Below are 24,864 nucleotides of genomic sequence, written 5' to 3' on the forward strand. Positions count from 1 at the left end.
TCAAACTAACGCGTGTGAAGTCAGCCTTTCAATGGCTGACCTGAAGCTGTGATAGCCGACAACTAGACGGAAAGCAAGGAAGATCGGAGGCTGCAGTGCCGAGATTGAAACGTGTCCTCCCTGCGTATGCGAGATCGAACATCAAGAAGGGGTCGGCGGAGTCGGGGAGAAGGGCTTAAATGGGAAAGAGCGGCGATGGAGATTGGAGAATAGTCTGAACGATCACGGAGCTCGACAAGCCAGCGCAGAGAACAAAAAACTGAGGACGCTAAATTGCCTGCGCAAGAAGAGGTTCGGTGGGCATAGGGAGCAAGGAAACTAAAAGAATCCAGAAGAACTCTTTTTCTCATTTGCTGGTGATAGCAGAAAGGTGAACTAAGTCGGAGATTGGACCTTACCCGACTGTGCCAGAGAACAGGAAGTGCAGCCATTGAAGAAGCCTGACAGAGCAAACTGAAAAGGACAGGCATAGAGACAATCTAGCTTCGAGGCTCACCATAGAGTTTTGACAGTGGCAAAGTAAACGTGGGAAGAAGAAAGGATTGGAGGAGACCGGTGGCTGAGTGAGAAAGAATATCACCCTTTTGGAAAAACATTGCTTGTCCCCAACTGCAATTTGGATATCTTCTCTCCCTTTTCCCTTTTCTTCTGAAAATTCCTCTTATAACATTTTGATTCTCTGCATAATAATACTGTTATTAATAAGAATTGTAAATCTTTATATTAATTAAGTTCTGACCCTTTCTTATATATAAGATATATTTTTATAGAGCTTATTAGATTTATACCTATTTAATCAACCATTTAATTGTATTTAACTATTTATTTGCATCTAACTATATCTATCTGTACCTATACTATTCTCATATATTGACTTATTGATATATTGTTATATCAGAATTACAATATCTATATATATTAATTTATTGGTACATAGCTATATAGGAATTTGAACTAAAAACCATTTTTAAGTAGTAATTTAGACATAGGAATTTTAGTTATAGATTATAGATTATAGTTATAGATTATAGATTTACCCAGGAGTTATTGTGATTTAAATTATTAAGAAAAATCAAAGAATTATTAGATATTAGGAGGACTTGAATTAATTATTAACAAGTAGAAATAAATTCTTATTAATTATTATCTATTACATCAATTAACTATAAACTAACTATAAACCATAAATTAATTCTTGTTACTTACTTAAGATATTGATTGGAAGTGACATAGATTGATAAATTGACATTGATTGATAAATAATTTTTCTCCATATTTTGAAGAAGTATAAAAAGAGGTGACAGCCAGTGTATGAAAATTTGGAGAAATATCGAGAAAATAATTAGAGAACAAAAAATAATCCTGAAAGAAATGACGAGCATGTCATCAACGATCCTGAAAACAGGAAAAAAGACCCCCTCAAATCCCACCATAACCATGACCTCCCTGGCTACCCAAAAGTCAACGGAAGGACTATAAAAACGGACAAGGCCATAGCAACACCAACATTACTAACAGTGCAGTCAACATTGACATTAATCCAAGAAACGATGATGGCCATGCAGGAAAAAATGTCTAACAATCACACCGAACTAAAAACAGATATCCACCTACTGGACCAGAAGATGAACGAGATTCAAGTCTCAATCTCCAACAACGAACAAAGGATCCAGAATGCGGAGCAAAAAATAGAACAAAATGAGAAGAAATTGGACATGGTAGACCAGACGTTGACAATGCAAAACAGGGAATTAGAAGATTCGTTAATACAATTAGAGATGGACAGGGCGTCGTTCTACCTGCGTTTCCAGAATGTGGAAGAAGATAAAGAGGAGGATCTGGGAGAAAAGATGGCGGAATTAATCGCAGAAGTACTCCAACAAGATAAACGTGAGATCATCAGAGAACTGGACGACGTCTACAGAGTCCAAACAAACTATGCGAGGAGGAATAGGCTCCCCAGAGAAGTTCACATTAGGTTCGCGAGAAAAAAAGTAAAAGACATCCTATACAGTATGGCGAGAGACGGACAAATAACATACAGAGGAAAAGAAGTGATAATATTAAAACAGGTCCCAAGAAGAGTGAGGGAGGTGAGAAAGGACTACAGATTTTTGGCTGTGCAACTGTGCCCAAAAGGCATTCAACAATTTAAAATAATGGGATTTGGGCAAAACTTCGAAAAGATGATAAAAACTATTTACGACAATCAGAGGGCGAGCATTTTAGTAAATGGAGATAGGACAAGAACATTCCAAATTAAGAAGGGAGTAAGACAGGGCTGCCCCCTGTCACCGCTATTATTCATTCTAGCTTTAGAAGTTTTGCTACGAAAGATTAGAAATAACGAGGAAATCAAAGGCCTAAAAATCAGAAAAGAGATTTATAAAACGCAAGCTTTTGCGGATGACATGGCGCTAATACTCGAAGACCCATTAATATGTGGACAAAAAGTATTAGAGGAATTGGGTAAATATGGAGAGGTGGCTGGCTTTAAATTGAACAAATCTAAAACTAAAATATTAACTAAGAATGTAACTGAGACGCAGAAGAAAGAGATAGAAGGAACTTTGGGCCTACAGGTCGTTCCAAAAATAAAATACTTAGGAATCTGGTTAACCAAAAGGTGTTCATCTCTAAAAGAAGATAATTATATTCCATTAATTAATAAATTAAAACAAGATTTGGATAGATGGAAAAAGAATAAATTGTCACTTATAGGCAAAATTGCGGCAATTAAGATGAACATCCTCCCCAGGATTCTATTTCTATATCAAAATATACCAGTGAATTTAGAGAAAAAAATTTTTTTAGAATTAAATAAGAACATTAGGGAATTTGTATGGGAGGGGAAAAAACCGAGGATCTCACTCAAAATCTTACAGGAAAAAAGGAATATGGGAGGATTTGGACTCCCGAATTGGGAAACGTATTACAAAGCAGCCAAGTTGATATGGATAAGGGAATGGATCACTTTGGAGAACAAGAGAATCCTAATGTTAGAAGGCCATGACTTACAGAGAGGGTGGCATGCGTATCTATGGGACAAAGATAAGAAAAAGAAAACCTACTTCCACAGACATAAAATCAGGGACTCTCTAATACAAACGTGGGTGGGGATTAGGCAGAGATATTATACAAAAGTCCCAAAATGGCTCTCCACGGTAGAGGCATTGATTTACCCCAACAGGTGGGGAATGGAGAAACTGTGCAGATACAAAGACATCGTCGACGGAGGGGGAAACCTTAAATCAAATGATGCCCTGAGAGACCAAGGTATAACTTAGATTGGTGGACCTATCTGCAAATAAAATCAAGATACCAGAAAGATAAGGATGAGTATGGCTTAGAATTAGGATACAACTGATTAGACAAAATTTTGATGGGACCAGGGAAAAAAGCTTTGGCTAAGCTATATAATTACTTATTAGATGAAGACAGGGATGAGGACACAATCAGAAACCAACTGAGAGCATGGGAGAGAAATATTGGGCACAGCCTAAACTTTAACGAATGGGAAGAGGCGTGGAACAAAAACTATAAATTAACTAGAGCAGCCACGTACAAGGAAAACCATTACAAAATGCTCCATAGGTGGCATTTAGCACCTGCAAGATTAGCAAAGATGTTCCCCAATGTGCACCCAAATTGTTGGAAATGTGGCCATGGTCAGGGCACCTTCTTTCATATGTGGTGGACATGCCCCGAAGCAAAAAGATACTGGAGCAAAATTCGGAGATGGTTGAAAGACATAATTAAAGAAGAAATCGATTTGAATCCAGAAATATTTCTCCTGGGAATGGTTAAGAAAGGGCATGGAAAGGAAAAGGTCCACCTCCTAATACACATAACTACAGCTGCCAGACTGGCGTACGCCCAATACTGGAAAAAGAAAGACCTACCACCAGACGACCTTATAATTAGCAAAATATTAGAGTGTGCAGAGATAAGTAAATTAACGCACGAGATAAATAATGATGAAAATTCAGATTATGATACTGTGTGGGGAAGATGGTACGAATGGATAAATGATAGAATCAAGGAAGGAGTAAAAGGTGTAGAAATTAATTAGAAATGTATAGTATAAATGACACCAGATATTTTTTCATGTATATATGTACAAACACTGCGAAACCGATGTCAAATAGAATTGTTATTATATTTTATCTGTGTAAAAAAAAAAACAATAAAGTGTAAATAAATTTAAAAAAAAAGAAAATCAGTTCTCTGGGAAACAAGAAGGCAAAATTTTTCGTCAATCTCTGGTCTCAACAAGAATAGGTTGAGGGAAGAACTAAAGAGCTTCTCCCCTGAATAGGGAGACGAAGCCAGATGCCACTTATTTCTGGCATTGGCCTGCCAATGCCTGAGCCAGAGAAGCCTCCTAGATGTGACTGAGGAACCAATGGATTTGGCTGCAAATCTGGCATTGAGGGTGGACAAGAATTCAATAGCTGCTAATATCTTATTGATATCTTAGTGGGCCCTTGAATCGGAAGAAGGAATCCTCTCCTGCAGCTGTTTCAACCACAAAATGGAAGCCCTGTTATAAAACAAGGCTGCCGAGGCAGGTCTTACGGACCAGGCAACCGACTGATGTCCCTTAAGGTCCTTTCCGCTCTCTTGTCCTCCGGGCGCAAGGACTCCTCAGGAGGACCTGCCAGGTGAGTAGCAGAAGAGAGAGCGACGACAGGAGCATCCACTGTGGGAACCTGTAGTAGGTCAGAAAATTCTGCAGCCAGATTATAAAGATGTTTGTCCTGGGCATTGGGGAGGGGACCCAAACAGGAGACATCCACTGACGCCGCACTATATCTGAAAACAATTTGGGAGCAGTTAAGGTCTCAGTACGTACAGTTTGTTCCTGGAAAAGAGAGGCGGATGGATCAACCTCAGCTGAGGCTGTTTCCTGCACCGAAGAAGCGGGAACCATCTTTGTAGAAGATTGAGCTTTAAATAACAAAGATTGAAAAAACTGAGGACGAAAGAGACCTATAAAAGAAGGTTGGTCTGGCTCAAGGCCTTCATCATCAGACCATTCCTGATCCAAAGGCATTTCTTCCCCAGACAAGGAGATCTGACTAGCAGAAACTGGAAAATCCGGTCTCTCCTGCTCCACCTCTGGATCTTCCAATTGATGGGACTGACTGATCTGGCTCACATACTCAGAAACCTCCGAAGCAGATCTCTGCTGGAGACCTTGCGCTATACTCTGGCGAATGGCCTGAGATATCAAAGAGGCTAAGGCAGGGGTGATTAGTGGAGCCTGTGGATCAGATGAATTGCCAGACAGAAGGAAGGGAACCGTAGATGTCATAGGATTAGCTTGACCTTCCGATGGAACAGAAGGGGCTTGTGGAAGACTGTCAGCCGGCAAGGTAGCAAATAAAATGGCCACATCCACTGATGAAGAGGCAGCTCCCTGATCCAAACGATCGGGTGATAAAGAGGCTCAAGGGAGAGACTGAGAAACCGCTTGGTGAGTCAAGGCCGGAGAAGCGGTAGCCAGGGCAGGAACCGGCTCCAATCTGGGAGGGGACCTGGCCTGCTTTTGTGCCTCCTGTTGTGCCTTCTATGTGGCCCGTTCTATGGCCCTATGGCACCTCTGTTCGTCCTTATGGGCCTGGGAGGACTTCGCATGGGTTTGGGGTGAAGAAACCTCCAACCTGGTCTGTTTGGGTTGACGCTGAGTTCCCGAAGTCCCCTCTCCTGGATCACTACCATGGCGCTTCCTCCTCCCCTGGGCCGTCACCATGTGGCCTGATCACAATGAATTGGCCTCCGCCATTTTAGATCCACTTCATGCCCCGATTAAAATTGATGCAGTTGGATCCCCAAACCGCTACTCTGCACCACCAAGGAAACTCTGAGGCCAAGTTGTAGGCAGTCTGTCCGGCAAAAGTGCAGGGAGGAAGCTGCCAGGAAGGCCTGAATCGCTAGCCCTCGGGCTAAACACACGATCAACTCTGGCGCGGTACTCACACTTGTCGTACCAAACTGCTGCTGAGTGATAGTTCTAAATGCAACCTTAATGCACCCGCTGGAAAAATAACCTCGATGACAAGCAGGAAGCGGGGCCGGTGCGGGTCAGCGCCACGGAGTGGACTCATGAACACTGCCCTTTGGACTGCTGGCCAGCAGTCTAAAGCCGCCACGCAGCCTTCAGCGGGATCGGACAATTGTCCTTCACGCTGGAATTGGCTCTATCGATGTCTGGGACTAGAAACGGTGAAAATTTCCAATAAAGGCCAAAGGAAAGGCTCAGAATAGAGACACGACTGTCCAAGCAGACCGAGTCGACAAACTGGAGAACAGCAAGAGGGGTGGGGCCTAATAGATCTGCAGACTCAGTCCTGATTGGCTAATAGACAGAGTCATCCCATGCCTGATTGCCATTCCCATCAAGGAGGAGAACATGTAGTGGGTATGTGCCTTCAAGTCCATGTTGACTCTGGTAACTGTCTGAAGTTGCTTTGGAAAGGTTTTTCGGAAGTGGTTTGCCATTACCTCATTTTTGGCAATTTTGAGGCATTCACTCATCTGTGAGTGAATGGCTGGCCCAAGGTCACCCAGCTGGCTTTGTGCCTAAAGCAGGACTAGAATTCACAGTCTCCCAGTTTCCAACCCACTGCCTTAACTACTAAACCTAATTGGTTCAGTATGAAACACAGAATCATGTAAAATATATTTTCCAGGCAAACATTCATTTTCCCAGTAAGTTATCCAGGACAGAAAGAGAAGAACCTCTGGCTTTTCTAACTAGAAATCTTGTCTGCTGCTGAAGGGAACTATCACAATGGATTTTTATCAATATTCACTTCACCAAAGAAATGTTATTAATTTGTTTGTAATAGCAACTAGAGCTGAAATAACAAAGGGAACTAATTAAGATGATTTAGTATATACAATATATTTTCAGTAAGAAATGCTGAATGTAAACAACTATCTTCCATTTTGCTTTTGTAAATATATTATAAAGCAAACACATTTTAAAATGCTTGATACCATAACAATTTCCATCTGAATCAACTGCCGTCACAGATATATTAAATGGGTGAACCACAGGGTTTTTGACTTCGGGGACTGCAATTCACCGTTGATTAAACTGCTCCTCCATATGTCAACTTGGTTCATACATATTTCCCAATGACCTGATATTCCTATATTGTGTTGAGATCAAAAGAATGCTGGTTAAATTGATACCTAATTACTGTGAAATGGAAAACAAAAGGATTGGGATTTCTGAATATCTGGTGTTCCATTCCAGGAGTCTTCAGCTTGGAAAGCATATCTTAACACAGGTTCATTGCTTGTCTTAGAGTAAGGGAGTCATTCGCTTTTCTTTCTTTCTCTTTCTTTCTTTCTTTCTTTCTTTCTTTCTTTCTCTCTCTCTCTCTCTCTCTCTCTCTCTCTCTCTCTCTCTCCCTCCCTCCCTCCCTCCCTCCCTCCCTCCCTCCCTTTCTCTTTGTTTTCTTTTTCTGAAAGGTATGAGTTAATAGCCTCCCACTTTTAAATGGTTTCAGAGTAACACACAGCTTCTGTATGGAGCAAGAGGTTAGCATGAAATAACAAATGGTTACTCACTTAGAAATAGCTCAAAATAATTTTCTTAGAAAAATTCTTTGTTCTTCCACAGGATACTCCTGTGGAGAACTTAAGAACAGAGGTGGGGGTCTAATCAGAGAACCCTTTAATCATTTTCAAAAACTTAATGCACTTCTTAAAAGTTTATAAAATCTTGCTATTATTAGTACTGGGAGAACAATCATCAGGTCAATATATTCTCACACATATTCCTCTTTGGGCTCATTCTCATCACAGTACAGTGATGTACCCCATACTAAGCATCTATACCCCATAGTAAGTGCTGAGTGGATTGGTCTTTCTCAAATCTTCTCCCAAGTACAAGGAACAAGCCATCTATTTTCATCAGAACTGTCAACTTCTGACTCTTTATGATCCAGTGGACAAGACATCATCTTGCCAGGTTTATCTCTCAGTACCTGCTACTTTGAGGTCTTATAAACTCATACAGTTTCCTTTATTTTACATTGAAATTCTACTAGTATGTTCATTTTATTCTGTAATCCAGTTATCGCTAACCTAGAAAAGGTAATGTCAATCAGTGAGTATGTTGATCTGGCATATCTATCACCAGCCACAGGTTAGCTACAAATACACCTGGTGGCTGATCTCCCAAGTGACATGACAACAACCCATCCACCAATAATCACTTGGGATTCACATTACAATATTAAAACAAAATGTAAAACTATTCATTCATGATCTACAAATTAGAATGCTGGATTCATACTTTACTTTGAATAAAAACATTGACTCAGTAAGTAAGGTAGTTAGTCAATAGGAGAATGATAAGAATGCAATCTAGTAATCTAGTGATAAAACGTAATCTAATCCCTTAAAATACATTGATCCAATGGGGGTGTGGTACTTTGGAGGTGGTTAATGGAGTAGATAATATCCCACATCCTTCCTGTGCGTGCTTTGCTCCCTCCTTCTCCACCTTGGTCAATTTTATTTTAATTGAATTTTAAGTTTATGATCCTTATTTATTGTTTTATTGTTTTATTGTTTTATAGTGCATTTAATTGGCGACCTAGTCATCTCTGTCAAGATAGGCAGCATACAAGTTTAATAAATAAATAAAATTCTGGAGCAAAAAATTTCCTTAAACTTACTTTATTCCAAAAGGGGGGGAGTAAATGCATCATGTATGTATGTAAATTTGCCTGATCTATTATGAATCATCCTCATCTTGACCATGTTTGTTTTGGTTGCAAATATGCCATTTCTATATTTGACTCAATTGCTGAATAAACATGACAATACGAGGTTAACTGTTACAGAACTACTCCTGAACCTGTGCAAAAAATATGTGGAAATACCCTTAGACTGAGTGTGTTTCAGTCCTCCTCACTTCTCTGCCCTACTGTGTGTCTCTTCCTTATTTCTTTTATTAAATTAATGAAAAGAAAATGGTGGGGACATTTAATTTCAGAGTACAATTATGGGCATACACCAAATGAAAACAAATGCAGAATGCTAAGGAGAAAGGGTACTTCTGGGTGTGATAAAAATTCGTGAACAAGGGTTACAGCTAATTCTAATTACTGTGCAGTTTACAATGTGAACTACTAAGTGGGGAAGAGCTGGTGAAATAACGGACGCTCACCCCATCACATGATGAAAAATATCCAAAATGGAGATATCAAAATTAATAATGGAGGAAATGGTCAGGGTGGAAACTGGACCACTTTCTGAGGGGCAGTATTACCTCTCAGTCACTCACTCATTTAACTCAGAGCATCCAAGATTGAGTATCATCTACTGAGGTTGATGAGAACCATTCATTCATTATTCTTCCCAAGCCTGATTCTCAAGAGGAAACCTAATGGTCCACCAAATAAGAACAACATGAAGGACCTATCTATCCTCACTACAACGTTGATCACAAATAACAATTACAGCAAGCTTGCATCTCCCCCTTTTGCCTTTCCTGACTGCCTAAGATCTGAATACTAGAAATAGGCAAATGGTGTTTTTCAGATATGTGCAGCTCTACCCTGCACACAGTCACTGGCAAATAAAAGTAAAAAATCTATAGCCTCAAATATCTAGAAACAAAGTCCTTTATCCATGTTCTTGACTAGAGAAACTTAAGCCCATATATATTACAAAAAATTAAAAATTGCCTCTCTACAAGATTATTTTTCTTCTTAAACACTCAGTTTGGTTAGAACACGTCAATTTGAAATTTGATGCACCATCGTAATGTACATATTACCCTTGCGTTTGGTGTGTCAGCACATAGTTGTTATAGCCTGAGACTATCACATGATCCCTGACCACCTTCTGCACATCACTAATATGGGGAGAAGATACTGTCAATAATCCTATCATGGTCTTTCTAGAACTATTGGGTAAAGTTATAGCTTATTTCAAACTGAGTAACTTTTACACGGATTTTGCTGGTTGAATTACAGGATATATATCCATCATCCAGATACTTATTGTTACAGATATAGCTGGGTAAAAGACTGTCCAATTGACAGCTTTGCTATTAATCTCTGCTTAATATATCTAAACATCTGACATATGTACTGTATATTCAGCCATCTTTTGTTGTTTCAATGTTTTTTATGTAATGTGCATAACAATAAAACTTGTGCTACTGCTTTTTACAGTTATATAACTTAAAATTAGATAGAGATGGCTTTATATGTATATATATCAAGCAGAGAGCAATGTATGATCTACTGGTTTTATCTGAGACTATATGAAAATGAATTAGCAATATCTTTTTCACTTTGGGTTGAGGTTTTATTCACAGGTGAATTTAAAAAAATATCTGCCTATAATTTAGGAATACTGGGAAAATTTATCATTCTGCATTAGTCAGATACTTTAATTTATAAACTAATTCTAAGGGACAAGTTTTACTAATATACATATGCATTAAGAAAAACTACTTACTGTAATTTCTATTTCATTTACTCTGTGTGTGTTGCGTGTGTGTGTCTGTGTGTGAGTATATACATCATACAGACACTCCTACAAACACACACATGTATATAATAAGATTCGGTAACAAAAATAATTTTAAATAAGGCACAAGTATTTAAACATCATTCAGTTTTTAAATTCAAACATTCTCAGAGTTGAGTTTAATACACTTTCTTTTCCTTTTTTCTCATCTCATCTACAACATTCCTCTAGAATGCAATGCCTCTAGATCCAAATTCAAATACTGTTTTGTATCTCTAGTTCATCTCTTCATTTGATACCAATACTATAATAATGCCCTATCTGCTTCTCTGCTTAAATCTGATGAGTTAGATGCTATTTTACCACAATCTCCAGTTTGTGTGACTACCTCACTTCATACCAAATTTAATAATGAAAAAAGAGAGGAGGGTACCCAATTAGATGACTTCTCCTTTATGTTATTGTAAGCCACCTACAATAGCCCTATTAGCAAACAAATATAACAAATAAATAATAAATGTTAACTTGCAATGAAGTTTGATCATTTGTAACTCGGAGCAATATGAAAACTATAACTCTCTCGGAATATTTAGAAGCAATACATTGAAAGGGTACCAAAATAGAGAAAGCATCTTTAGCATTTCAAGCATGACAAATCTTTTCCAGTCATAAAATGGCTGAAAATCTAGAGGTACCAAATATCAAATCTGGAATCTCCTGCATGCAAATTATATCCTATATCACTGAGCTGTTCTATAATAAGATTTATTTAAACTTATATCCTGCAGTTCCTTTGAAGTGAATATTGGAAGTGATTATAGAACAGTAAATTTACAAACCAGTTTCATATCTCCAAAGTCTTAAAACATTCAGATTAGAAAACATGCCGACAAAAAGATTTTCCAAGTAAGTATTTCAAGCGAGCAGACTAAAAACTTCGAATACAGTGGAAGTCCAAAAAGGGAAGTGAAAACAAAAGCAAAATATTCCATATAGTTGAACAGATGCTAAACAATGGTCCTCTGGCACCACCTTTGGGCCTGTCCCTCCAAGCTTCTTCCTGCCAAGGAAGATGATTAATGATAGAATATATCAGGGATTAAAACAAAAATATATTCTGCTTGCTCTTCAGCCCAGGCCTTACCTTCTTTTTGGAATTCCAGCTCCGATCCCTTCCAAAGCAGGAAACAAACACAACAGTGCTAAAGCCTTATGCACTAACCTCCCCCTGCCCCGCCCCCTTTCTCTCTCAATGGAACAATTGAACTTTTCTCATTCACTATTTTCTTTCTCTGACTCAACACTACAATTACAAAAACATCAGGGGGCAACATATTTGAAATGTATGTATGTATGTATGTATGTATGTAGGTATGTATGTATGTATGTATGTATCTGCCTTACCTAGCATATAGGCAGGTGTATAACAATAAAAAAGAACAAGCAATTGGGAAAAGGCAAGCTGCAATTGGAAGAAAAATTAACAGAAAAGATTCTACTATAATTTAGGTAGCTTGCAACATTTATTCAGATATGTCTCCTACACATCTGTTAAATGAATGTTCTTTCAGAGAAGCTTAAGCTATGTTGGTGGAAGAAAGTTATTGTGTGGCTGCTTTTGCAAATGAGTTTCTTTTTAGATACACACGCATTCATCCTATTAGCCACCCAAGGATTGTTGAGAACAGTTAGACTGAGCTACCATAGCAACTAGCATATGCAATCCTTTGAGGTACATGGCAATTCAGAACAAAGCCTGTCAATGAATATAAGTAGCTTTGTTAAGAATGGAATGTTTCTGTAGAAAAAAATAATAACCGAAGAGAGGGCACCTCTATGTTGGGTCTTTGCTCCAAAAAATCTCCACACCTTTCTGATCTCCCACTATCATCTGTGTTTGGCAAATGAGTGATATATTTAGAATAATTACAAAGGCAATTTTTCCGTTTGCAAAACTGAAACTCTGCAGAGTTTGTAGGCAAATCATCTTCCATTGATGGGAAATCTAACTGGATTCTACTTCCTGGTTTTATGAAAAGTAAGAGAGATGACCTTGACAGAGATATGCAAGACTGTTGCTAGTGCAGTGAGAAATGAAACATATTTTAAGTTCACAATAGACCGATAACATTCAGAATTGATTCAGACAGATACCTGCCTCATTCATTAATGTATAAAAAGGGGATGAGCTACAGGTACAATCAAGACTTGCAAGTTTCTATTATTGTAGCCAATTTCAATAAAAGTAATTTTAGTCTTCATATGAAGTTGATTTCTTTGTCTGGTCTACCTAATTTTGCTCACAGGCTTCCGGACTTCAGCAAACATTAATCTCTCCTTCGTTTCATAGAGCAGCAGTCCCCAACCTTTTTGGCATCAGGGACTGGTTTCATGGAAGACAGTTTTTCCATGGACAGGCGGGGGGGGGGGGGGGGCTGAAGGGGGATGGTTTTGCTTGGTTGCCTACCACTCACCTCCAGCTGTGCGGCCAATACTGATCCATGGCCCAGGGATCCCATCATAGAGCCTTCAGTGTCCTTTTCTAGATGCCTGCCTGGAGGCATTCTAAACCAGGGGTCACCAACCTTTCGGACCTCAGGGACCACTAAATTCATAATTTTAAATCCCGCGGACCACTAATATATTTTTTTTAAAAAGATCAATAGTATTTAGTGCAATATAAAAAACACAAATAATTTTTCTATGGACCACCAAAATTTTCTCGGGGACCACTAAACAGTCCTCCCAATCCCAATCACAGGAGCAATTTAAAATCATGTTTAATAGACCCTGGGAAACATGCCTGGCTGCAAACCATTCCACTTCAAACCTCAGAAAAGGTTTTTAAATGAAACAAAGAATTGGAATCTTTGCAGACAGGAGCTATGTCTCTTTTTCTTATGTTTATTATTATAATCTATGGAAAACAAACATTTACAGGAAAACAGAAGCATGCTGGCATTTTTATTATAAGTTTTCCATTTCAACCTTGTCCAACATTTTGGGTTATTTGCTTGAAGATCCACAAGTTTTCAGTTTGGAATACAGTTTCAAATAAGTTTTTTAAAAATCCACATCCACTTATCAGAATTGCTCTGCTTTCTTTTCAAGATTTGCAAGATCGCAGTGTCTTTTCAACACTATGTTTAATCACGTATAATTGGCACATGCCAATATTCTCTGCAATATCAAGGATTACATCTGGAATCTTCTGCATCACAAATATCCTCTACCATTGAGCTGTTCTATAAGGTTGTTTTAATCTGCTCTTCATCTGAAGTAAATATTGGGAGGAAGTTGGTATTCAACTGTAACTGTTGAATCTGTCTGTGTTAGGGGGAGCAATAGTATGTTTCTTGTAATACCTTAGGGTTTTTGTTTTTTTTCCAGGTAAGAGTTGTGATCAGGTAGTCCACTCCTTGTGTCATTATAAATGAACAGTATATTTCTCATATTAAATGTTTCTCTTGCTAGCTTTTGTGTATTAATTTCTATAGTTCTATGATAAACCAAATGTTTATGACATAAATTCTGCTATTTTAAGTACAATCTCTCTTTAATGAAACACTTGTCTCATTAACTAATTTTGCATGAAGACTGAAAAAAATCAGATAAACTATTTGAAGTGTTAATCTTTTATATTAAAATGTATTTTCAAACTTTCTGCACATTCTCCTTTGCCATTGGGAACAAAATAAGTCATCTATATATTACAAGTAATCCTTACTTAATGTCCACTCATTCAGTGACTGTTCAGAGTTACAATGGTGCTGAACAAGAGGACATACAATGAAAAGAAGAGATGGAGAAAAATGATAAAATTCTGATAAAAGCTACAAAAAAAAAGATAAATATTGGAAAAAACGGGAAGATTAAGATATATTATAATGATGATTTTGATTATGTATAAGATGTATAAGATGTGCCTGGTCAACACTGTTCATAAAATATGTATGATGAAAGGAATTTTTTAAATAAAACTTGTTTTAAAAAAAACCAAAACCACAGGATGATGCAGTTCTGCAGGATACACATAATAATGGAAACTGGAACTGCCAGACACATGGTCACGTGACACCGTGTCTTATATATTCTTTTTTTAAATTGTTTTTATTCTATGTTTACATCTTTTAAATCTTAGTTACACTTTTACAGCTTTCCAATACCGGCATTTTTAGTAATATCCAATTTATCTTTCAGCCAACTATATACATACACATTTTGTTACATACTTATTCATATAATCAATACATTTTATATACATACCTACTACACATTAAATATAACATTTCATTATATCTTCTCTTTTGCTATACACTATCCATTAATTTTAGATTCCTTTTCCAGCCAATCATGCCATCTGTTCCAGTGGTGGGTTGCTACCGGTTCTCCCTGGTTCTTGCGAACCGATAGTGGAAATTTTGAGTAGTTCGGAGAACCGGTAAATGCCACCTCTGCCTGGCCCCGCCCCAATCTATTTGCTGCCTCCCAGTCTCCCAGTTGCTCGGCTAGAAGGAAAAAATCAGGACTCACTTGACAAAGAAGAGAAAAAAAACCCCGACACTGTCTCTTTAAATTGACAAGCCAAGAAGCCTCCCAACTGATCCACTAGAAGGAAAAAATCAGGACTCACTTCTCAGCCAGGAGATCACTTGGCAAAGAAGAAGGGGGGGGGAGATGCCGTCGCTTTAAATTGACAAGCCATGAAGCAGCTGCTGGAAGGAAGTTTTTGCTTGCAGAAGCGAAGTGACATTCAACAGTTTGTTTCTGGGTCAGCTGAACAACGAACTGGATAAGAGAGGGATTCTTATATGGTTCTGTTTTTGAAATTTTGGGGTTTGTGCAACATGGGCTTTGTGTTTCTAAAAAGGTTTGGGTGATTTCCATTGTGAAATATCCTGTCTTGAATGAGTTTTCTGCCTGCTTATAAATGGAGCCGAACTTCCAGCTTCCACTTTCTATTATCTCTAAGCACCAGTAGCTGTTTTCTTCTTACAAAGTTTCCTTTATGCAGCTGGCAGGAATGTGGAATGAGTATCAGGCAGGTTCCTTGTTAGCAGCTTGATTTTTCCTTGATTTTCTGGGAGCCTTTTCTTATGAGTAATATTTTATTTGGGGAAATGAAGAGGGGGGAGTTTGATTCCTTCCCAGAGCAGGTTAGTGGGGTGGGGAGGGAATGGGGATTTTGAACTAACCTTCCCCTGGAGTGGAGAGGGAATGGGGATTTTGCAGTATCCTTCCCATCATGCCCGCCATGCCACGCCCACCAAGCCACACCCACAGAACCCATAGTAAAAAATTTTGAAACCAACCATTGCATAAGTCCATCTTAATATGCTATTCCTAGTATGTGATGTTTTGTATACATACAGAGAAAGAAGCATTCTTGTAATCTTTGACTTTTAGGCTTGCTGTCAAACATCAGCCATAATACTAATGACTGTTTTGAACAATATGCAGGTTTTATTACATGAATGGCTATTTTATATGTGAAATTATGACTGAAATATTTCTGTACCTATATTGGTTCACACTGTCAGGAAGTTTCCCCTTAGTTTTAGGTTACTTCTCTCTTTGTTCAGTTTCCAGCCATTGCTTCTTGTTTTGCCTTCTGGTACTTTGGAAAATACATTGCCCCCCCCCTTCTTTCTGGCAGCCCCTTAAAAGCCTGTTGCCTATCACACTCTTGGGCAAAGCATGTGAGCCATTTCCTCCTTTCAGTGGTCTATTAAAGTGCATCTATAGTATGTTGATAATAAAGTTTAAAAAAGGTAAACAACATTTTTACAGAACTATAGATACGTTGAGGCTGGGTGTGACAAGGAATGGCTGGGAGGGGAGGGGCCAGGTGAGGCACCCCTTGATGTGAGTGACATTGAGTTGGCCATGCCTACCCAGTCTCATGACAATCAAGCCACGCCCACAAAATAAGCCCACAGAACCGGTAGTAAAAAAATTTAGAACCAACTCCTGATCTTTTCCATGTTTCATAATAAATTGTTTCCTCTCTGTCCTTAAGTTCTATCATTAACTTGTCTGCTTCTGCACACTCCAGCACCTTTTTTATAATCATCGTGTTTGTTGGAGCATGTTGTTGTTTCCAGTTTTTGGCAAATGAGATTCTAGTGGTCGTAATTATGTGGAATATGAGTTATTGATGTCTTATAACAGTTTTATAACACTTAGTGACAGAGTTCCTAGTCCCAAATACTATTAGTAAGAAAAGACAACTTCTATATATGGTACATTAAACAACTTTCTACACTTGGTCCCTGCAAGGCCTCCAAGGCTTCACCTCAAAAATTCAGCAAAACTGATATTTCAACAAAAATTGAAAGTGTAAGATTCCTAACAATTTTCAGTAGGAATCTAAAAAAAGCTGTTGCATTAAGCCACTAATAAATGTTATTTTAAAAATAACATTAATCCTCCTTAAAAGCTCTGCAAAGAGGCTGAAAATCTATCATGCCCCCCTCATGTAACATCATTGCCCTGCATCATTTGCTTGCTAAAGAAGTAATTTAAAAACTCTTGCTGCTCCCACTTTTCTCTAAAAAACAGGTGCACAGGCAGCCTGGCCCGGGAGGGAGGGGGGGGATAAGCAAACTGATATTTTCCCTAAACTCTTTTTTGATGCCTCTAGTCTCACATGTCCTTGAGGAGAAAATAAAAAGCAAAACAGAGACAAGATTGTCTTACAAAAGCCTTCCTATTTTCCTTTTTTTTATCTCTACTGTCCTTTGTACTGTTTTCCAGGAAGATTAATGAGTGCTTAACATAAGCTAGCCATTAGTCTAAATTCTGATGACATCTGGAACTATGCACCCCCAATAAACTGAGAACACAAGACTTGCCTTTAAATTATTAAAATGTAAGGTGCCTTAACTATAATCTAAAACTATTTTTCATTTCAATTGTCTGGTTTAGCAAACTAAAACATTGTGAGATGTGGACCACTTGACTTTCCAAGAAACACTATTGTGTGTACTCCTTTTTGATCAGTGACCAATAACAATTTCTATGCACCTGGTTTCCTGACAAGAGAAAAATACATGAGACTCCAGGATAATCAGTCTTTCAAATCATGCTTGTAACTCCTATAGATCCTTAATCTGATTAATTATCTGATTTGAATAAACTATTTATTCTGGTCATTTCTATTATACATAATGCTTCATCATAGCATTCAGTAATATATCAGCCAAAGAGACTATGCAGATGAAATGTACTGAATATTCACTACTAGACTAACATGCAATCAAAACCAGTCAATTACATTTTAACCTAGTGTATGATATGACCAGTGGTGAAATCTTAACTGGTTTACTACCGGTTCGCTGGCTGTGCATGCGCAGTGCGCATCACGCACCAAATGCGAGGTGCACACGTGCAGCCCACGCCAAAATGAGGCATGTGGTAAGTAGAACAGCACGCAAGGGGGGAGTGATCAGCCGTGGCACACAATCTTTTTTTTTACTTTTAAAAGCATTGCTTTTAAAAGTAAAAAAAAAAGCCTCTGATGATCAAGCTGCTCAGCTGGGTTCTCCAGAGGCTTTCTTTTTAACCTTTTAAAAGCATTTTTTCTACAACCTCTTCAGCTGAAGAGGTTGTAGAAAAAACTGCTTTTAAAAGGTTTTTAAAAAGCCTCTGATGATAGCACAGCTCAGCTGGGCATGGGGGGGAGGCAGGGATTTTTGCTACCGGTTCTTCGAACCACCCATCGCTACCGGATTGGGCGATCCAGTTCAAACCGAGAGCATTTCACCCCTGACCCAGACCACATGATGAATATATAGAATATACCCTGTTTTCCCCAGAATAAGACATCCCCTGATAATAAGCCCAATCGGGCTTTTGAGGCTTATTTCAGGGTTCAAAAAAATATAAGACAGGGTCTTATTTTTGGGGAAACATGGTATAGTTCAATGAATTGTGTAATTCCAGAGATTTATATTAAATTATCAAATCAAATCATGCAGATACAAGCAATATGGTTAGTAAATTACAGTTTAGTATGGCATAATTAACAATTCATAGCTTAGTGCCATGTATGAATCCAAATTTTCTCCAAAATGTAATGCAGCAAACTATTCTTAACTATTTCATTGCCCAAGTGATTAAAGAAATATCACAGCCACAAAGACTGGCTGCTGCCTTCAACTTCTTGCCTTGTTTACCCAATATATTTAAGTCATCAAATTTAGTTAACTAGAATGCATTGCCAACTTACTGCCTCTTCCTTGGGCTCTTTACTCAAAGTCGTAGTTTACCATATTATCTAAACTCAAAGCAGCTACCACATGAAATTTACAGAAAGCAGAGGTTGCAAAGCTTGCCATATTTGAAATATCAATAATCTTTTGACTGTGGGGCATAAATGTGACAAACCTAAATTCATAGCTACTCTGGATTTAAAGGGCATCACATTTAAAATTTTGGTAAAAGAGCTGCACATGACAGAAAGAGCATTATGCATACTTGTTAACCTGACTTTTTGGATTAATAGGTTGTACAAATACAATTGATATTTTTGGCTGCTGGACTGGTGGAGGTAATTTCACCTCATTATTCAGAAATCAGTACTATGACTAACCACAGTTGCACTTCAAACACAACTGGTATCAAATGAATTGAACTTTCTTTCCATAGGCCCAATCAGCCTGGCCAATGTCAAAGAATTCTGGGAGTTGTAGTTCGTGGGTTGCTTATCCATCACCTGTTCAGTTGCGTAGACTAAAGGGTTTTTCCAAAAAGCAACTGAATTTTTTATTCATTGAAAACGTTTCCCTTCTCATTTGAGAAGCTTCTTCATTAAAGCACCTTTGGGACAACCAGAACCTGGATGATTGAGAACTGTCTCCCTAGACAGTTGTATAGACCAGTGTTTCTCAACCTGGACTTTAACCTGGTGACTTCATCTCCCAGAATTCCCCACATAGAAACACTGGCATAGACAATGATCCCAGGCCCTGTTTTTGTGTGTCTTCTACCTTCTAGCAAAAGAACAACTTCTACTCTCTACCAAAAATTAGAGTTGCTAATAGGCCGTTTCAGCCACCGCATCCCCTTCCCAACCACAGGAGAGAAGCTAAGAGTTAGTTTACCATGAGGTAAAATGGGTGGCTTATAAATTTTTATATATAAATAAATTAAATAAGGCCATGGGAACGGAGGCTGGGCACAGAGCCACGTCTCTTTACTAACTTATTACAGATAAATAGCAGAGTAGCACAGGAGAGGAATTGGAAGTAAGGGCTCCTGCGAGGTATGGGCCCCGTTCCTGTTTCAGAGGGGGAGCCCAATATCTGTACCCTTCTTTTAAATTACTTTAAAACTCCGAGGAATCGTAAGGCGAATTAAATCTTAGGTGGGCGTCTAGGGCGAGATTTCTCTTCACAACCGGGACTACTGAGGAACGGAAAGGAACTTCCCCCAAAACTCGCAACAGGCCCTCTGAGGAAAGGAGGGGCGCGCGGAAAAGCCATTTCCCGCCTTCTCTGAGGGGCAGCGAAATGTCCGCCTCGGGGCCACTTACTGCAGAAACGCCGGCGCTCGGTTCTGCGCCTCCAAAGTCTGTTCCTCACAAGGCATCGACAGCGTGGGCCCGGCCGGAGCTCCATGGAGAAAAGCGCGGAGGGTCTAAAGCGGCGGCAGCGCCGCCAAAAGTCGCGGGGAAGGCGAGGCGAGGATGCACGTGGCGTGGAGGAGGAGGAAGCCGGCGCCCAGCGAGAAGCTTTGGCCCCCAGTTTCCCCTCCGACGGCGGAGCGCACGGCCCGCCACCGACAGCTCCAGGAGCGACAGCTAACAAGAGCGGTCGGTCCCGGTTACCTGGCTCTGCTGTCCGGGAGCCCAGCTTCCACCGCCTCCGGCGCCATGTTTTATGCATGAGGGCGAGAGGCGCGTAATTTCATCCAACTTCAGAAGCCCAGCCCGCGAGCCCCGTTTTCAGGTTTCGCTCGGTGGGTCACACCAGCGCAATCTGAAAGCGCCCGCCCTTTTAAAGAAAACTTTTCATGGGAAAGGTGTATGAGTGTGTGTGTGTTTTCCCCTCCCTCCGGGGCTTTTGAAACGGACTTTTGTCGTTCCAGGGAGAGCGCGTTTTTCTCCTCAGTGAATGGCGGGCGCTATAGAGCATCTGCGTAAACCCACCTTTCATGCGACTTGTCCCCGGGTGATAAACTGCGAGCAGAGTTTTTGAAACGTTTGTTAAAATAGGTTTTTAAAACAGCAATGATCAAGATCGAGGAGCGGATGATCGAGCTCCAAGGTCAGATCTCAAGGTTTCCCTGGTGAGCTGAGACATGAATTAGCCAAGACAGCGGCCTAGAGAGGGCATGGCATCTGGCCTTCCGGAGACTGATCCTGATATATTTTGTTCAGAGCATCTCCCCTGTGCTTTTTTCCGTAGTATGCAATGCCATGGTTACAAATGCGCCTTGTTATTACATATATCCGTTTCTGCAAGAAAAAAAAATCCACATGTAATTAAGAACGTTTAGTGCCAAAGCAAAAGAAACATTTAATTGTCCCGTCCCACCCCCACCCCCCCTCCACCAGTTAATGGCCCTAAAAGGAACAACTAACCATCCCCTCTGACGGTTAATGGACTCACTCTAATGTTTCGGGAGTTTTGGGCTGGGAACGGCTTGGGGTTATTGTGCAGTGCCTTTTTAAAAAAAGACTTCTCAGCTGGTGAAAAGAGCCTATTACTTCCTGGCCCACTTCCTTTTTCTTTTTGCAAAGCCTGAATGAAACCAGGGAGGAAAATTGCCAGAGGAAAGTAGTGGAGAGATTGGAAGACAAAATAGCAATGAAGTTAGAGCACATAACGTTCTTCAGAGCACATTCTGCTTGCCCTAGTGCCAGGATGGCCCCCAACTGTCTCGAAGACCAGAATGCAGGGAGGTTTAATAAATAAGTACTTCATAACACAAAGCAATCTCCACTTCTTTTTTCTTGTCCCACATCAAAAGCAATTCTTTCCTGCTTCTGTGTGATCAGCCTAAGCCAGCTAGCTACTGTGTGCTGTGCTCCTTCCCTCCAGTCAGTAGTCACTTGCAAGTACAACAATACCACAATGTCCATATTGTTCATATAGTGGCCTTCACGCTGCTCTTTGTAGCTGTTTTTGTGATGGGCTATCTGCATCCCACACTTTTTACAAGTTCACCAGTGGAGCTCTGTAAAAGCTGTGGATTGGGAGGGGGATTCTGAGTTTTTCCCCCAGTTCACTTGTGGAACAAGCAAGGTTGGTGGAATTGTAAAATCAGTTTTCCTTTCTAAATCAAAGAAGAAGAAGAAGAAGAATGGTAAAACTGTTTTTGTTTTTTAGGATTCCACTGATGAATGGGAATGTATCACATACATAGGACATAGAGAAGTTCTGTCAATATAGGCCAGGTCCTCAAAGTCACCTAGACGAAAGTGATTGGTGCTTTTTTTTAGCACACACGGGTAAGTAAATAGTGGAAGAACTTACCAATTGGAGTGCTTGGCAAGCCCTCTTTAGACAGGACAGCTCATCAGCATTATTGCCAGAGTTGGAGAACAGACTGAAAATCTGACTTCATTTCTAAATGGTTTTAGTGTTGGAGACCAGCAACTTAAGGCTGTCATATGGAATTATTCAAAGAGAGATCGTGTTTGTAGGATCATCCTTCACCTTTTTAGGACTTCATCTCAAGGAGACAAAGTTAGTAGTCACCTTATGGAAATGTAGCTTGGGCTGGTTTGGAGATAAATATAGCCTTGCTAGTTAATTGACTAGGTAAATTAATCTATTTTTGGAATTCATACAATCTACTAACCCTGATCCATCGCTACTAATTCAGTGAATGAGGTCATTGTGTTGATACAGTTCAGGTTATAGCATATTCAGAATTTTCTCAAGTGAGAAACATCTATCCCTGTGTTTGTTGTGCAATTTGGAATTGGAAGTTCATCAGAAGAGTCTATCTTTACCTTAGTTGGTATGATTAGGAATTATTTTCATTTCATCAGATATGTAATAGTTGGCTTCCTTTCACTAACAGTCTTATTTCCAGCCAGGCAAGGATTGTATTTTGAAGAAGTTGAGCTTTGGGGACATCAATATATGTGTCATGCTGTTGAACAAGATGCTCCAAATATTTCTTCTGCTGCCCCAAATGTTCAGTAATAGAACATTCTGTTTATTTCCATGTCTGTATCTGTAAGCATTTTACTTGTATTTTTAATCAAAAAGTATAGATTTTGATATATTGAATGCCCTTTTCTTTAACTAATTTAAATGGTCTTGAGAATTTTCTTCTTTAGTATCTAATTTATAGATATCAAAGAAGAAAATTCTCGAGACCATTTACTATAAAGTTTTCACAGTCTTCTGTTTCTCTGTCATTTAAAACGGTTGTGCTGAGTAGAATGTTTCTGTTGAAATTTGAGAACATCACAGACTCTTTACTGGGTACAGTTTTCATTTCAAGAATCCAATACCTGGTTCATTAAAAGATCCATTGTCCTAGTGCTGTTTCTATGTTTAAATGAGCATGTTTTGCTTTGAGCCATATGATATAGTAATATTTTATTTTTTTAAATTAATTTATTTAAATGACCTATTTAGTTCCCCATCTCACAACAATGACTCTGGGCAGCATGCAAAGCTTAAAACCACAACGAGAAAATATAACTCATGATCAAGCTCAGATCAAGGTGATCACATCACCAGCAGAATTGGCTTAACCTCCTAGCCCAAATGCCGCATGTTAAGAGTTTTATTCCACCTTTCCTTTAACTCAGTGTTAGTGTGTTACATATATCTCCAGACTGGATTAGAAGAAGCATTGAGGTATTGCCTGCAGCATTGGCAAGATTTGAGCTAAAAGGATACAAATAGATACGCTTTCTGCATTCTGGAGAATCTAGCTCCACAATAAACATCTGCTTCCTTTGTAAGAAGATTGCAGCTTCAGGCCTTGGTATCTACAGTCAGCACAGTTAGAAACCTGGAGGCCTATTAATAGTATCACTAAGGGACCTTACAAGAATTCAGACCAATGCACAAATTTAGATTTTAGTCATTTAAACTAGTTTATATGAATTAAGATGAATGAATGCTATAACCCTAGTTATCTTTACATGGAAGCAACAATCACTACAAGTAGTCCTCAATTTATTTAACGACTGTTCAAAGTTGTAACAGACTTTTAAAAAGCTGTGCTGAATGTAGATGCCAAGGACTGAAACTGGAATTTGCTACATAGGAGGCAGATGTCTACCATGGAACTAAAGCTCAGGTGGGAGGAAAGCAGTTGTAACTTCAAGGATAGTATGTAAATAGCTAGAATGCAGCCCACAGCCCATAGCTTCCCAATATGCACATACACGTGCATGTATGGATCATGAAGGGAGAACCGAAACACACAAATATAACGTGTGTTTAATGTTAATGGGTTTAATGTTGTTAGCCGCCCAGAGTCACCTTGTGGGCATTGCTGGTAAAGCATTTAGAAAAAAATGCAGAGGCCAATCTCTATAGGCTTTCTCTCCCATGTTTACTTAGTCTGTAAAATGTTATGCCAATTCAGTGGTGGGTTGCTCCCGGTTCGGCCCGGTTTGGCTGAGCCGGTAGCGGTGACGCTATTACGTCACCGAATCAGTTCTCTTTCTTCGGGAACTGGGCCCTCCCGCCCGCCCCCGTGTTATTCTGACCTTATATTTCTTCGTTTTTTGCCCAGCTGAGAAGTGCGGCAGAGCGGATTGCCGCACCTCAGCTGGGCAGATTCGGAACGCGCTTGCACAAAGCACAAGTTTGGCACGCAGGTCAGCGAAGCGAGCATGTGCGTGGCGATTGCGCACAAAGCGCACGGCCGAAGAGGCGATTGCGCACGAAACACACGCACAAAGAGAACCGGTAGTAAAGCCGGTTAGAACCCACCCCTGTGCCAATTGATAGCTTTACATAAATAGCAACTTTTACTAGTATGTGACTGAAATTTACAATAACTCTTTTAGCTTTTTTCAGCAATTTTAATCTGAGATCTAGATACTAAGCAGATGCAACAGATACCTCACTTTACCTTAATGAAGTCCTATTTATCTAACAAGAACTGTGGGCATCCGCTGTTGCTTTCACTATTCACAAGTTTTTTTTTCAGAATACAGCATTTACATTAATAAGATGCAACAGCAGGTCTGTGTGAGTTGGGGATTAAAAAAAGAATCTTTAATTAGGTTTGTTGACAGGAAAAAAATTTGCTCATATTATCATAATATTTTTATCAAATCATGGGAAGGCAGAAAAACAGTGAGAAACATATGTTGGTTGGTTTGCGTATTTATCTTAAATTATATCACAAGATTCCAGTTACCCTGAAAAGTAC

The 24,864-nt window shown here is 39.4% G+C and overlaps 1 protein-coding gene across 4 annotated transcripts in view; it reads right to left on the reverse strand.

Annotated features, from left to right (window-relative positions):
* Nucleotides 1–20,871, reverse strand: part of RIPOR2 (RHO family interacting cell polarization regulator 2) — a 123,443-nt gene extending 102,572 nt beyond the window's left edge. For 2 of the 4 annotated variants that reach the window (XM_034429283.3, XM_034429291.3), the window contains exon 1: nt 20,042–20,616. In XM_034429283.3, coding sequence (XP_034285174.2) covers nt 20,042–20,393 — 352 coding nt within the window. In that variant the 5' untranslated portion in view covers nt 20,394–20,616. Of the gene's footprint in view, nt 1–11,345; nt 11,481–20,041; nt 20,617–20,656 lie in introns of those variants that run through there. The other 2 variants (XM_034429285.3, XM_060682074.2) reach the window with 2 other exon arrangements.
* Between the last annotated feature and the right edge of the window lie 3,993 nt (nt 20,872–24,864).

Source organism: Pantherophis guttatus, chromosome 3, assembly GCF_059756535.1.
Source record: "Pantherophis guttatus breed Tessera chromosome 3, ASM5975653v1, whole genome shotgun sequence".
Classification (NCBI taxonomy): Eukaryota; Metazoa; Chordata; class Lepidosauria; order Squamata; family Colubridae; genus Pantherophis; species Pantherophis guttatus.